We start from the raw sequence: 16,398 nt of genomic DNA on the forward strand, positions 1-16,398 counted from the left end.
TACCTGTAGGATCTGTAATGATAATCCCCTCTTCATTCCTGATAATTGGTAATTTATGTCTCCCATCCTCCCCTCTTTTTTTTTTTTTACTTCACCAGGCTGGCTAGAGGTTTATCAGTCCTATTTGTCTTTTCAGAAAACTAGCTTTTGATGTCATTGATCTTTCTCTATTTTTTTGTTTTCTATTTTATTGATTTCCATTCTTTCTTCTTCATTCTGCTAATTGTGGATTTAGTTTATTCTTTTTCTGGTTTCTTCAGGTAGAACTTTAGATCAGGGATGGATAAAGTGCAGCCTGTAGGCCAAATCCGGCACAGCCTATTTGGCTATGGCCTGTGAGCTACAGATCGTTTTTACATTCTTTGTTTAAAAAAAAGTATGTTGGGGGCGCCTGGGTGGCTCAGTCGTTAAGCGTCTGCCTTCGGCTCAGGGCGTGATCCCGGTGTTCTGGGATCGAGCCCCGCATCGGGCTCCTCTGCTGGGAGCCTGCTTCTTCCTCTCCCACTCCCCCTGCTGTGTTCCCTCTCTCGGTGGCTGTGTCTCTCTGTCAAATAAATAAAATCTTAAAAAAAAAAAAAAAAAAAAAGTATGTGACAGACCGTGTGTGGCCTGCAAAGCCTAAAATACTACCTGGGCCTTTATAGAAAAAAAAAAATGGCACCTGGCATGGATCACTGAGTTCAGACTTGACTTGTCTAAGTATAAGCATTTAATGCTATAAATGTCACTCTTAAGGACTGCATTAGTTGATCCTGCACATTTTTAACATGTACTGCTTTCATTTTCATTTAGTTCAAAATACGTTCTGGTTTCTTTGATTTCTTCTTTGATCAACAGGTTATTTAGAAGTGTGTGATTTAATTTCCAAATATCTGGGTTATTTTCCAGCTATCTTTCTTTCATGATTTCTTTCCTTTTTTTTTTTTTTTTAATTTAAATTCAGTTACCATATAATGTATTATTACTTTCAGAGGTAGAGAGGTCAGGGATTCATCAGTCTTATATAATACCCAGCGCACATTACATCATCTTTAATGATTTCTAACGATTTAATTCCTTTGTGATCAAACAACATACTCTGTATGACTTCAGTCCTTCTAGTTTTACTAAGCCCTTAGAAAACAATTGTCTGTTACTATGAGTGTTTCACGTGCACTAGAGAAGAGCGTGTATTCTGCATTGCTGGGGGGAGCGTTCGATAAAAATCAGTTAGGTCACGTTAGATGGTGGGATTGCCGAAGTCTTCTGTATCTTTATTAATCATTTTGTCTATTTGCTCAATCGGTTACTAAGAGAGGAGTGTCAGAATCTCCAGCTATCGTTGTAGATTGACGTTTTTCTCCCTTTAGTTCTAGCAGTTTTGCTTCATGCATTTTGAAGCTCTGTTATTTGGTGAATACAAATGACAGGTGTTATTTGTTTGATGAACTGACCTCTTTATCATTATGCAATGTTCTTCTTTATCCCTGATATTTCTTGCTCTGAGGTCTTTCGATTAGTGTTTGCATGGCATGTCTGTTTCCATCCCATCTGGGTCTTGAAAGTGGGTTTCTTAGAGACACGCAGTAGTTGAGTTTTGCTTTCTGATCTACTCTGACAATTCCTGTCTTTTAATGGGACTAGTTAGACCATTTATAGGTAATGCAGTTATTGAAATAGTTGGGTTTAAATCTACATTTTATTACTTTTCTAATTATTCCATCTGTTCTTTTTTCTTTTTTTTTTTTTTCTTTTTTCTTTTCATGCCTTCTTTTTAGATCTTTACTGTTGGTTTGCTAACCATTACTCCTGTTTTTGGTGAGATTTTTTAGTCACTTCTTAGGGTTTACAGTATACACCTTTAACTTAATACATTCAACCTTCAAAAAACATTATATGCCTTTCACCTAACAGTGTAAGAACCTTATAACAGAATACTTCCATTTCCCTTCTCTCATTCTTTGTGCTGTTGTTACCAAGTATTTTTTCTTACATAAGTTATAAATTCCACAATACATTGTTTTTATTTTGGCTTTAATTAGTTATTTTTTAAAGAGGTTTTTAAAATAAGGGGGGGAATGTCCTTTATATTTACCCACATATTTACCATCTCTAGAACTGTTGATTCCTGTGTTGAGGCAGACATCGTTCTGATTTCATTTTCCTTCTGCCTGAAGAATTTCTTTTACTATTTCTGGTCTGTGCAGGTCTGCTGGTTTATCAGTTTTCTCAGTTGTTTTTGGTCTGAGAAAGTCTTTATTTCACCTTCATTTTTTTAAGATTTACTTATTTTAGGGACACTTCAGTGGCTTAGTCGGTTAAGTGCCTGCCTTTGGCACAATAAAAAGGCATGATCCCGGGGTCTTGGGATCGAGCCCCACATCAGGCTCCCTGCTTAGTGGGGAGTCTGCTGTTCCCTCTCCCTCTGTCTCTCCCTCTGCTTGTGCTGTCAAATAAAAATTTAGAAAAATTTCAGACATTATTTTTTAAATATTTTTCCGTCCCTTCTCGTCTTTTCCTTGTAGGACTCTGATTACAGTATGTTAATCATTTGATATTGACCCATAGCTCATTAAGACTCCATTTTTGTCTTCTGTTTTTTCCTTCTCTCTATGCTTTATTCAGGACCATTCACTGATCTTTTTGCAATATCTTACCTGCTGTTAATCCCACTGCATAGATTATGTATTTTTTCATCTGTGTAAGTTACATTTGTAACTTCATTTATCTTCCATTTCTGAGGTTTTGTTTCCTTTACATTTTTTATAAGATTTAAAATAGTCATTTTAGGGGCACTTGGCCGGCTGTCAGTAGAGCATGTGACTGTTGATCTCAGAGTTGTGAGTGTAAGCCCCATATTGGGTGTAGAGGTAATGTAAATAAAACTTACTTTATTAAAACTTATTTTATTAAAACTTAAAATCTTTTTTAAAGATTTTATTTATTTGACAGACATAGAGACAGCCAGCGAGAGAGGGAACACAAGTAGGGGGAGTGGGAGAGGAAGAAGCAGGCTCATAGCGGAGGAGCCTGATGTGGGGCTCGATCCCATAACGCCGGGATCACGCCCTGAGCCGAAGGCGGACACTCAACCGCTGTGCCACCCAGGTGCCCCAAAACTTAAAATCTTTAAAAAAAAATAGTCGTTTTAAGGTGCTTGCCTACTAATTCCATCATTTCTGACACTTCTGAGTCTATCATTTCTTCTGGTTATGAGTCATATTTTCCTACCACTTTGCATGCCAGTAATTTTTTTTTTTTGAAGATCTTATTTATTTGACAGAGAACAAGTAGGGGGAGCTGCAGGCAGAGGGAGAGGGAGAAGCAGGCTCCCCACCGAGTAGGGAGTCCGACATGGAGCTCAATCCCAGGACCCTGGGAACATGACCTGACCCGAAGGCAGATGCTTAACTGACTGAGCCACCCGACCCTCCTACTAGTAATTTTTGATTGGTTGTTGGACATTATGAATTTTACACTTTTGGGTGCTAGTTTTTATGTTCCTATAAATACTGCTGGGCTTTGTTCTGGGGTGTAGTTAAAATTCTTGAATTGGTTGACCTTTTCCAGGCTTCATTTTCCGTGTTGTTAGGGCGGACCCAGGGCAGCCGTTGGTCTAAGCTGAGTTAGCCCCATTACTAGTAAGGCAAAACCTTTAGGTGGATTCTGCCTGGTGCCCTGTGTAGTCTGAGGTCTCTCTACCCTGGTAAGAATACCAACTATCCCCAGCCCTGTGAATTCCAGAAATGAGTACGCCTACTCTTTTCTGGTGGTCGTCTGCCCAGCCCCAGACAGTTTTCTTTCAGTAGTGTACAGTTGAGATCTCTGGCAAGAACTGAGTGGACTGCTCCACAGAGCTTCCGAAATTGATCTTTCTCTGTGAGTGTGGAGCACTCTTCTCTTTAGTCCTCCACCCCACAGTCTCTAGCCATCTCGGTCTGCCTAAATTGTCTCCCTACCTTGACAAGACTCCTGGTCTCTGTTTAGGTTTCGCGGTCCTGTACTGCAGTCTGCAGGCATCATCACAGTAAACGGGCACTGGTAGGGCACTCGCTGTGTTTCCTTCTCTTGGAAAATAGTCCTCCGCTACTTGTTGTCTAAGGTCTGAAAAACCATCGTTCAGTGTGTTGTCTGACTTTGATTGTTTAAGGCAGGAAGGCAGTTCTTGTAGTAGCTTATCCTTTATGGGAAGATCTGCAAGTCCCCACTACTCGTCTGCTTGTTAGTCGCAAAATCATAAACGACTCTAAGAACTGATCAGGCCTCTTCCAGAGCAGAGTGCTCCTGCAATACTACGAAGAGAGGGCCATCAAGCCTCTGCTGCATAATTTGTGTTGTAATACACTGCTGTAATGATTAACGAATTTTAAAGACTTGAATCAGTCTCCTTCCCAAAATTTACACTCTGTGGTCTTAGTTCTGCCTTCTAGAGTAGTCAAAATAACAAGTCTAATTTTTCCTCCTCTCGGCCACCTTGAAATAAATTGTAGGAGACCACTGCCACGTCACTCTCTCCTCTTTTTTGGTTTAAACATTCTGGTTACTTAAGCCATTCCTCATAACATGATTTCTCAAATCCTTGACCCTCCTAGTTGACCTCCTCTAGACATGCCTTGTCAATGTCTGTCTTTAAATGTGATACTAGAATTCTACAGAGCACTCTACGCATATTCTGACTAAATGAGAATGGTGTCTGACCTCCCTCATTCCAAATACCGTATTTCTCCTCATACAGCTTACTGTGAACTCTTAGCAACCATGTGGCTCTTTGGCTTGTACTGAACTTAGCAACTAAAGCCCATTGGCCTTTTCGCAGTTATCACCATGCCTGGCTGGCCACCTACAATGAGGGCTTTCAGTATAGGACTTCACATCTATCTCCATTACATGTGCTCTTGTTCATTCTAGCACATTGTTTCAGCCAGTCTATCTTTTGAATCTTGAGTCACTTTCATATTTGAAGGGCAAGACATCACTTCGTTCATCCATTTAGCAAATGCATTTTAAGTGTTCACAGTGTGGAAGGGGATGGAAGTTTAGATCCTAAAGGATACAGGGACATTGAAGCATCAGGCCCTGCTGTCAGGGATCCTCTAATCTGGTAGGGAACACAACACAGTCATGCATGATTATGAGTTAGCAAATGCTAAATGCCATGAGAGTCCTGCAGTGCAGTTCTCTGAGGGTTCCTCAGCCTGGGAGATTACCTCAGAGGTAGCAAGGAAGTCTCCAGGGTGGAGGTGGGATTGAGAGGGGACCCTCGTGGATGGGCAGGGTAGAGATGTGTGCTGAAAGGGACTTCTAAGCAGAAGGAATGGCAAAGGTAATGGTAATTCTTTGACTAGCCTGTTCCGAAGTCAGAGGGAGGCCAGCAGAGAACTATTCTGGGTATTACCCTGAATAAGTCTACTTTGGGTGAAGCAGAAGGACTGCAAAGGATACTTCAGCAGGAGAGAATGGTTTTAGCTAGATCATGGAGAGCAAAATGCCAACCAGGGAATCTGGACTTCATGGAGCAGCGAGTGGGGAGCCAGCATGTGTTTTGGACAGAAAGGGACATTAGAGTGGTATGTGAGAAAAATTAATCTGCAGGGGTGTGTAGCATGGAACGGAGTGAGTGGAAGATAGCAGTGGGAAGAATATAAGGCTGTTTGAAGGCAAGGTTGAGTGCTGGCCATGGAGTGAAGATGAAAGAACAGGTACCGTAGAAGTGGATGAAAGGACTTGGGCTTGGAATGGAGAGGGGGGCACTGTGGAAACTGATGACTGACCATGGGATGTTCAAGGGGAAGAATTATGTGGAAGAATCAAATGAAATAGGAGCTGGTTAGTCTTGGCCTTTTTAAAATCCTCTCCTCAATGATAGGCTTTCCCAGTCTATACCAGGGTTTCCCAAAGCCAGTGATATTTGGGGCCAAATAATTGTGGGGGCTGCTGTCCTGGACACTGTAGGAAGTTGAACAGCACCCCAAGCCTCTACCCATGAGATGCTGGTAGCACCCCGTATAGCTGTCACAACCAGAGAGGTCTCCAAACGTTGCCAAATGTCCTGTGATGAGCAAAATTGCCCCTGGTTAAGAACCACCAACCTAAACTGTTCACTTCGTTTTATACTCTGATTCAGCCTGTTGGCTTCAGAAATTGATGGTTCTGTTTCATTCTTTTTAAGGTTAAGTCTTTTGAGAAGGAAAGGCAAACAGAGAAACATGTGCAGGAGTCTGATCTTATAGACCACGTTTTGCAGAAACTCAGAACTAAAGTCAGTGATGAAAGGACTATCAGGTAACAAAAGCCCAGAACACCAGCTGTGACTGTAGAACTTCTGTTCCTTTATCTTAAACATCAGTTTGATCCTTTTGGGAAACAAAGATACATCAGGGTAACTTTTAATGGATCATTCTGTTGCTTCTGATTAACTCAGCAGTTTAAATATGGGACCCCCCCTGTATAAGACTAATCATAGTTGCAGGGTTTGTTCTTCATAACATCTCAGAGAATATTTTATCAGTTTGAAAGGCCCAAGGAACCAAAATTAATCCTATTTGGTCTGTTAATCAGTACATTTTGGTAGTGTTTTGTCAAAGTATTTGAAAGATCTAATATATTCTGGGAAAAGATGGCATATACTCATGACGGAAATGTAAATTGTTTCAACTCTCTGGATAGGAATTTAACAAAGTTAAAATTGCCTTAAAACTAAAAATTAAAAAGAGTAAAAATTATTCCATGGGGGTACGTACAAAGATGTCTAGCAAGGCATTGTTTATAACAGTTTCAATCTTTCTGGTCTCAGAACCACTCTATACCCTTAAAAATTATTTGAGAGCACCAAAGAACTTCGTTTATGGGGGTTATAGCTATCAGTAATTTGTTAGAAATTAAAACAAACATTTTAAAAATATTTATTTTAAAATAACAATAAACCCAAGGCACCTGGATGGCGCAGTCAGTTAAGTGTCAGCCTTCAGCTCTGGTCATGATCTCGGGGTCCCGGGATCCAGCCTAGGCTCCATGCTTAGCGGGGAGTTTGCTTCTCCCCCTGCCCTTCCCCCCCCCCCCCCCCCCGCCTCCGCAAAGCTCTCTTTTGCAAAAATAAAAATAAAAAACCATTTTCCAAAACAAAAGAAATTTTGGAAGAGTGACAGTTTGACATTTTACAGATAATGCATTGTTTTACATTTTTGTAATCTCTTTAACACTTTAATAGAAAAAACTAGATTGTCACTATCTGCATCTGATTCAGTCTGTTGTTGTGCTATCACCCATCATACAGTCTCTGGAAAATTCCATGACACATTTGTGAAAGGATGACTCGAAAAAGGTAAAGGCTTAGAAGAGGTTTTTCTCATCTATAAAAAAGATAAATAACATTTTAACATTGTAGTGAAAACTGTTTTGACCTTGCAGACATGTGCAAGGATCTCAGGAACTTCCAGAGGTCCCTGGACCACACTGGGAGAAGCTCTCACTTACAATATCACAACATCCACTGGTAGAAGATTGGATTATAGTAAATACAATGAAATGGTGTGCAGCCTTTAAAAATGCTGATTCTAGGGGTGCCTGGCTGGCTCTTTCACTAGAGCATGCAACTCTTGATCTCAGGGCCATGAGTTCGAGGGCCACATTGGGCGTAGAGTTTACTTAAAAAAATTTTTTTAAAAAATGATGATTCTAGTAAAGCTGAATTTATTGACATGGAAATCTGTCCACAGATAAGCTATATGATCCTGTTTTTTTCAACCAAAATACATAGCCCATACATTGTCTGGAATGATATACCAGATTTTTTTTAAGATTTTATTTATTTGAGAGAGTGCGAGCAAGCAAGCACGGAGGGAGAGTGAGAGGGAGAAGCAGACTCCCCTCTGGGCAGAGAGCCCAACGCAGGGCTCGATCCCAGGACCCTGGACCTGAGCCGAAGGCAGACACTTAACTGAGCGGTTAATGTGCCCCCCCCCCAAAATTTTTAACTGTAGTTATTTCTGGTTAGTGTGATTGCAAGGGATCTTCATTTTCTTTAAATTTCTTTAATTTTCTTAATTTTCTATAAATGTGTAACTTTTATATATATGCTTATAATCAAAAATACTTCTTTTGGCTTCTATCAGTGATTCTCAGTCGGGACATTTTGCCTTCCAGGGGACATGTGGCATTGTTTGCAGATATTTTTGGTTGTTAGAACTGGGGGTGCTACTAGTATCTAGTAGAGACCAGGGGTGCTGCTAATCATCCTACAGTGCACATCACTGACCCCCCATACCCCCATCCAAGAATTATCTGGCCCAAAATGTCAATAGTGCCAACAGTGAAAAACCTTGGCTTATATAAAATAAACAGTCTTACTTTCTTCTCCCTCCCTTACCCCAGGCTCCCTCCCATCTGCACCTAGCTTGAATGTAAATTCACCATCAGGCTTCTTCTGAGAAAATAATAATGTTCTAGAAGTGCCAGGTATTAGGATAACTGATCCCCAAAAAAGGTAGAGGTTTAGAAGAGAAAACATAAAATACTCAACTAATTAATAGTACAGGTGAACATTATTAAGACAATTAAAAGGCCCAGATGGGATTCAGTTTTAGCAGGGCAAAGTTTAAAATCTTTCCTCCATGTGCATGATTACTTCCCTGTTTTCCCAAGATAGAGTGTTATTGTGTCTCTCAAAGGCTATAAGCTAATTGAATCTTCAAAGAACATCCATTCACAGCTTTTGAAAGAATCTCCTTATTTACTAAATGTTCTCCTGTGGGTGATCACCAAGGTTCCTGCCATAATAAAGGTGGGGCATGTCCTCGCTGATGTTTCCTCACATTGTGAGGGGAGCGGAAAGAACGCCCATTATAGTTCATTGAAATTAGCTTCTTATGTTGAGCCAGGATTTCAAGCATAGCTGAGTAAATCAAAATGTTGTCTTTAGGCATTTGTTAATTTGAAATGACATCCTTTATAATTTTTACTTGCTGTTGACCAAAAGCATAATTAAGTTCAAATTTTTTTCTTCCACTAATAACCAATACTTAATTTTTACATTTAATAGAAAAAAATGGCTCACTTTAAATTATCTTTGTTGTGTTGCTCTATTGACTGTTTTCTAATTGTTTTTGTTTGCTTGTTTTTAGAGAAACTTCTGATAATCTTGCAGCGCAAAATCTGAAGGGCTCCTTTTCTAATGCTTCAGGTATTGACTAATTATAATCTAAGCGTAATAATGCTGTGTGTGTGTGTGTGCGTGCATTGGCTATGAACACTGCTGTGGCTAACTCGTTGTTATATCAGAAAATGTATCTTTAAAGTAACCTATACAATTAATTGTACCAAATGGACTTTATCTCTACGCTTTGAAACTCACATCCTAGAAAATGACTAGGAGCTTGGTGATTCCTCTAATCATAATACACTCTGTCTTCCTGTCTTATTTTCACAACTGGTTTAATCTTCCTTTGACTCAGTTTACTGTATAGACTAAAAGTGGTTACTGGGAATTTTCCCCACACAGAAGACTGAAGAATAATGTATTGAAATAACCTTGGGAAAGATGAGGTATGCGTTTGTTTTCATGAAAGCCAAGAATGAACAGTGGTGAGAGTTAGGTCGTAATTTCATCACATTTGCCAGCCTTACTGAAAAATGTCCCGGTTACGTCCACAAGAAGATGTATTTGGCTTTTAACAGAACTGAGTCTTTTTGGTTGGTTGTTAGCATGGACTTCCTGCCACTGTCAGATTTCATATACTTTGAGGAATTTAAAGTATGAGTTTGATAGTAAGTTTGACTTTTTCTTTCCCCCTTAGTTCATGAGGTTTTGGTGACTCATACAGCCTGTCTATGCTTTTGTCACCTTCCACCCCCACTCCCACCTGAGAGAAGGCTGGGAGTCCTGACAGAAGCACTAAAACTGCTCAGTGTTAGGGTTTTGGGTTCCTCCAGGTCAAGTGCAGCTAGTTGCAGAGATGGAACACAAAGCCCAGACAGAATCTAGCCCAGAGTGGATTCTACTAATCCTCTCTGCCATCTCTGTGGTATGTTACAGAAAGTGGGAGCAGATAAGTCCCTAAATTCTGCAACTCTCTGTTTCAGGTTTGTTTGAAATCCACGGAGCAGCAGTTGTTCCCATTGTGAGTGTGATAGCCCCAGAGAAGCTGTCAGCCAGCACTAGGAGGCGGTACGAAATTCAGGCAGGTACACTTTCCTCAGCTTTCTAATGTAAGCTACAAGGGAGGAAGAAAACAGGAAAGGAAGATAAGAAACGGTTTCCTGGAAAGAGTTTTCTTCCCACTTCCTTAACTTGGTGGCTTCTGAAAATTTCATCAACAAAGCATCTCTCTGGTGTTAGGATTCTACCCCATTTGTCCTCCAAAGAGGCATCTGTGTACATTATGGGCACCTCGAAGCACCTACTGTGAGGATTACTAGATCTAAACAAAGACTTTCTGATCTGGATCTGTTGGCAGACAGGGTTGCTTTGTTTCTGTTCTAAGTAACAAAGCAGAAGAGATCGGTTTCTCACCACATACATGTTTTTGGTATTTGCTCTCTGCTTGAAATACCGTATAAAATTTAAAAGACATGGCATAGCCCCAATCTTCAAAGAGTTTATAAGAGAAGCATATGTTCTATACAGTTAGAGAACAATAGAAGTAACAGAATGCTGAATGAGATACACTGAAGGTGAGTGTTGGGACATAGGGGAAGGGTGGACATCAGCGTCTGCTTGGATGATAGATGAAGGTTTCCTGGAGGGGGATCCCTGAAGGATTTAAATAGGTAGGGAGAAAAGATCAGGCCAGTCCTCCAGCTAATGAGCTCAGTAAGGACACTGGCCTCACTTGGGAAGTGGGTGTTAGAGAGCAGTCATTATTTAGAAATGTGATTAAAGGGGCACCTGCGTGGCTCAGTCAGTTAAGTTTCCTGACTCTTTGAATTCAGCTCAAGTCATGATCTCAGGATTGTGGGATCAAGCCCCGAGTCGGGCACCACACTCACCACGGGAGTCTGCTTCCCTCTCTCTCAAATAAATCTTTAAAAAAACGTGATTAGATCGAAATACAAAAGATTAAGTTACCTCATTTTTGTGCACACTCCTAGCTGTTTCTCCGTGTGATGGACGGCAACTCACTTTCACATCTTTCTCCTGTGTTCATCTACAACCAATTTCAGTTCCATGTCCTCGTTGCTGTCACCTTCCCCTTTTTCCAAATTTAGCTTAATACCAAAATCCCCCCGCTTCCACATGCAGTTTCAGTGCCCGGAGGTTTTAGCTGTCATTTCAAAATTAAAAAGAAGTAAGAAGGTGGAGTATTAAATTATCAAAACACACTATAAAATCTCATTTCTCCTGAGATCGGGATAGGCTGGGCAGCCGTCTTTCCAAGTCCCTAGACAGTCTTTGGGAGACATTCTAGGTCTTGGTTTGTCACTCATGAATGTTTACTACAATAGGAAATAAGACGGCAAGAAAGATGGTTTGTGTTGACAGGTTCTGAACTCTGACAAGTCTTCTCGTTTAGGTACAAACACGACTTCAGACCTCCCTTGCCAACTTACATCAGAAAAGCAGTGAAATTGAAATTTTGGCTGTAAGTTGCTCTCTTTAACATTTTGAGAACTGCCTGTGTCCCTGTCCCTGTCATCAAAGTTACTTCCTCACAGGTCAGGGCATTTTTGCTTCCTGTGCACAGTATGGGGATGCAGGCCTTTTCTCACTGATGCAAACCACATGTAATCTATATGTGTAAAAACTGGGGGGGGGGGGGGCGGGGGATGGAAGGTTCTGTGTTTGTTTCTCTAGTTTTCTTCCTCTGAAAGATGGGAAGCAAGGGGAATAAAAACAAAAGTCACCACTTTTCTAATATGTTTCAGACCTTTGCCTCATTAAAAATACACTGAGTACAGGCAACAGCATCAAGCCTCTGGGGTGTCCTGTGAGGACTGGGGTATTCGTTCACCAGTGCTGACCCCTTACCACGCTATGGTTCCTTTACGTGTGCTTGATCTGATACAGCACAGTAGGTCCCAGACTCTGCAAGCCTGATTGTTTTGCTCCATCCAAAGTGACACCATTGTGACAAGTCAGTATGTGCTGCCTAGGGTTCCCTGACAGACGACAAAACTTGACAAACATTTTTGTGTATCAACAGGTGGATCTACCCAAAGAAACAATCTTACAGTTTTTATCATTAGAGGTAAGCAAAATGAACTCTTGCGCACTGTGGCCTTTAAATTCTAAAGCTTTGTTGTTACTTGGCCAAAACATAATTGAAAATGGCACTATTTTCTTAGCGAAGCTTTTGGGCAGTTCCAGGAATCTAATTTGTTCCTTTCATGTGACGTAGATATTACTAATCAGATTTTGAGAGAATCATACTTTCCTAGTCACTTTTAAGTTTCAGAGATTATTTTAACACCTCCTACATTTACTGTGGTCAGGCTCTGGCAGCCCTTGCTCTAAGCATTTTTCAAATATTAACTAACTCATTTAATGAAACAACCTCAAGAGGTAGGTACTATTATTCCCATTATATAGATAAACAGTAGCAGAAGTGTTTTACATTTTACAGAGAATGAAGAAGAGATGGTAAATATCTCACTCAAGGTCAACCTACTAGTAATCTAGCAGAGCCAGGATTTGAACTTAGGTAGGCTAGGGGAATCTGTATTCCTAACCACTATACAATGCTGACTCAGACCTTCATTTCAACTGGGGAAACTTATTTTTGTAATTTAAAATTTTTTATGGGTAGCACAGAAAATAATCCAGTTAACGAATGGGCAGAAGACATGAGTAGATGGCCAGCAGACATAGGAAAAGATGTTCAACATCACTCATCAGGGAGATACAATCAAAACTACAATGGGATATCACCTCACATCCATCAGAATGGCTAAAATCAAAAACACAAGAAACAACAAGTGTTGGAGAGGATGTGGAGAAATAGGAACCCTCTTGCACTGTTGGTCAGAATGCAAACTGGTACAGGCACTGTGGCAAACAGTATGGAGATTTCTCAAAAAATGGAGCTACTCTACAATCCAGTAATTACATTACTGGTAAATACTGGGTATTTACCCAAAAAATACAAAACACTAATTCAAAGAAATACATTCACCCCTATGTTTATAGCAGCATTTTTTACAACAGCCAAATTACGGAAGCAGCCTAAATGTCCACTGATGAATGGATAAAGATGTGGGGGATGGGGGTGTGTGTGTATACACACACACACACACACACACACACACAGGAAAATTATTCAGCCATAAAAAAGACTGAAATCCTGCCATTTGCAACAACATGGATGGAGCTAGAGACTAGAATGCTAACTGGAGTAAGCCACAGAAAGACAGATACCATATGATTTCACTCATATGTGGAATTTAAGAAACAAAGAAAATGAGCAAAGGAAAAAGAAAGACAAACCAAGAAACACTCTTAACTACAGAGAATAAACTGATGATTACCAGAAGGGAGGTGGGTGGGGGAATGGGTAAATAGGTGATGGGGATTAAAAAGTACACTTCTCATGGTGAATAGGGAGTAATGTACAGAATTGCTGAATCACTGTATTGTACACCTGAAACTAATACTGTAAGTTAACCATACTGGATTTAAAAAAAATGTTTTTAATGGGTAGCTTATCAAATAGCCTAGTAACTTAAAAAAATTTGAATGAGCATTCTTAATAGCAAAGACAACAAATTATAATCACAGCTACAGATTTTTTTTTAACGTCCTATTAATACTTCGTCTATCCAGAGCATTTAGATTAGATGAAATAAACTTTGCTCCCAAAGTAACATTTCATATATTTTCTGTTGATGTCTTATAAATAAGCGTATATACCACTGTGCTGGCAATTACTGCTTTATGATCCACTCAAATGGACGCAGAAAGAGGTGTTACTTCCATTTTCCACAAAATAAGCGGGCAGAAATAACTGGTCTAAAGTCGGAGTAAAACACTGTGACTGCATTATTGCTGATCAGGATCTAATAAGGAGTCTTGTTTAAAGAAAATTGATGCTTCAAAGGTAGAACCCCAGCAGCTGCCCCACCAGCTCCATCTGTAACTGCTTTTTTCAGTACACTGAAAGGGGGAATGGCGCCGTTGTTTCATGAGGGCCCCGGAAAAGCCAGTTAATAAACATTAGTAACTAAGTCTTGTCTTATCTGTTTTTTCCTAGTGGGATGCTGATGAACAGGCATTTAACACAACTGTGAAGCAGCTGCTGTCACGCCTGCCAAAGCAGAGATACCTCAAATTAGTCTGTGATGAAATTTATAACATCAAAGTAGAAAAAAAGTAAGTTATCACTAAAGTATTGCAGGTTTCAACATGGGTTAAAACTAGAGGGGTTTAAGGTGACACATTTTATTGTCTCGTTGAGGTTTGGTGGCTGATAAACCATTTTGTTAGAACTGCCCCTGAAAAATCAGTAAATCCCGTTCAGGACTGTGAATCACAGTCACAATTTATCAGTAACCAAACAGCACTGTCAGGAGTAGCTGCCCCACTTACGAGTTTCATCACCCAGGTAACTCTAGCAATGTCTACGTGAAAGGGAAATGCTGTGACTGCTTTGCTTTAGGTCCTCATGTCAGAATGCCAGTCATTCATGTTACCGTCTGCTTAAAACACAAGAAAACCTGTGAGGTGAACGGGGTTCCCCTAAGGGGCCTTACATACGGACCCGTGCCAGTTAAAGCTTCTGTAACAGGTCATTTTTTTCAGTCACTAGCCTTCCCGTTGTTTTTTTAACAAAACTTTACGGTTAAGTGTTCTAAAAATAATTTGTTGTTAATTTTGTTCTTCTCCCATTATACTGATCCTACGTCTTGTCTTTTGCAGGGTATCTGTGCTATTCCTGTATAGCTACAGAGATGACTACTACCGAATCTTATTTTAATCCTAAAGAATGGTCATTATCTAGTTCTAAGACAGGAGCTTATACTATGAAATGTACATTTATTGTAATTTTAACTTTACATTGTAAGAAGCTGTCCTACAAAGTTGAGCTTTGTAAGTTTTTCATGTGTAATATATAAATTTATCTTTTTGAACATAATAAATGCTTTCATATATCTGCTGCTTTTAAGTTGTAAATCTGTTAATTCTGAAGGTTTTGTGGAGCTAGAACACAAGAAAATAGCCATGTTTTTCCCTTAATTCTAATGACTGAGTGCCCAAACCACTCCCAACAAATGAATCCAAAAAGATCCACATTAAGACACATAGTAACTATAACAGCAAAAAGTAGTAAAGAAAAGAATTTTAAAGCAGCAAGAGAAAACAGTTGCATACAAGGGAAACCCCTTGTAAGGCTATCAGCTAATTTTTCAGCAGAAACTTTCAGCAGAAGGGAGTGCCATGATAAATTCAAAGTGCTGAAAGAAAAAAAGCCTGCAGCCAAGAATACTCTATCCAACAAGGCTATCAATCAGAATAGAAGAGATAAATGAGTTTCTCAGACAAAAGTTAAAGGAATTCATGACCAAAGTATTAAGACTCAGTGGAGAGGAAAAATCATAGTAGGCACAGGAAAAGTAGGAAGCACCGAAGCAATGAAAGTATTTCTATAAAAATTAGTCAAGGGAGAAAAAACAAAAAAGGACGTAAAGTATAACACCGTATACCTAGAACTGTGGTTGGGAGAGAAGTAAAGCATGGGCTCAACCTTAAGTGAGTGTCAACTTAATACAGTTTGCTATATACTTAAGAGGTTAGATACTAACCTAATGGTAACCACAAATCAAAAACCAGTAATAGATATACAAAAAAACAGAGAAAAGAATATCACTAAGGAAAGCCTGCAAACCATGAGAGAAGAGAGCAAGAGAGGAAAGAAACCAAGAACTACAAAAACAACCATAAAATAAGTAACAAAACCATACACAAAAATAAATTCAAAATGGTTGAAAGACCTAAATGTAAGACAGGAAACCATCAAAATACTAGAGGAGAAAACAGACAGCAAAGTCTTTGACCTCGGCCATAGCAACGTCTTATTAGACACATGTCCAGAGGCAAGGGAAACAAAAGCAAATATGAACTATTGGGACCTCATCAGGATAAAAAGCTTCTGCACAGTGAAGGAAACAACAAAACTAAAAGGCAACCAATGGACTGGGAGAAGATATTTGCGTATGACATACTGGATAAAGGGCTAGTATCCAGAATATATAAAGAACTCATCAAAATCAACAACCCAAAAATAATCTAAGAAATGTGCAGAAGACACGAACAGACGTTTCCCCAAAGAAGACATACAAATGACTAACAGACACGTGAAAAAATGTGCAACATCACTCATCATCAGGGAAAACCACGACGACATACTACCTCACACCAGTCAAAATGGCTAAAATTAACAACTCAGGAAACACTACATGTTGGCAAGGATGCAGAAAAAACAAGAACCCTTT

At 39.7% G+C, this 16,398-nt stretch overlaps 1 protein-coding gene across 4 annotated transcripts in view; it reads left to right on the plus strand.

The window, feature by feature from the left end:
- The window catches only part of EIF2AK4 (eukaryotic translation initiation factor 2 alpha kinase 4), a 101,847-nt gene extending 86,790 nt beyond the window's left edge, over nt 1–15,057 (plus strand). For 2 of the 4 annotated variants that reach the window (XM_045816216.2, XM_045816237.2), the window contains 7 exons: nt 6,149–6,261; nt 9,099–9,157; nt 10,057–10,154; nt 11,487–11,555; nt 12,117–12,161; nt 14,160–14,278; nt 14,825–15,057. In XM_045816216.2, the coding sequence (XP_045672172.2) occupies nt 6,149–6,261; nt 9,099–9,157; nt 10,057–10,154; nt 11,487–11,555; nt 12,117–12,161; nt 14,160–14,278; nt 14,825–14,882 (561 nt within the window). In that variant the 3' untranslated portion in view covers nt 14,883–15,057. Of the gene's footprint in view, nt 1–6,148; nt 6,262–9,098; nt 9,158–10,056; nt 10,159–11,486; nt 11,556–12,116; nt 12,162–14,159; nt 14,279–14,824 lie in introns of those variants that run through there. The other 2 variants (XR_006783108.2, XM_045816230.2) reach the window with 2 other exon arrangements.
- Nucleotides 15,058–16,398: the final 1,341 nt, after the last annotated feature.

The sequence above is a fragment of the Ursus americanus genome, chromosome 36 (assembly GCF_024610735.1).
Source record: "Ursus americanus isolate L20-20 chromosome 36, mUrsAme1.1.p, whole genome shotgun sequence".
Lineage (NCBI taxonomy): Eukaryota > Metazoa > Chordata > Mammalia > Carnivora > Ursidae > Ursus > Ursus americanus.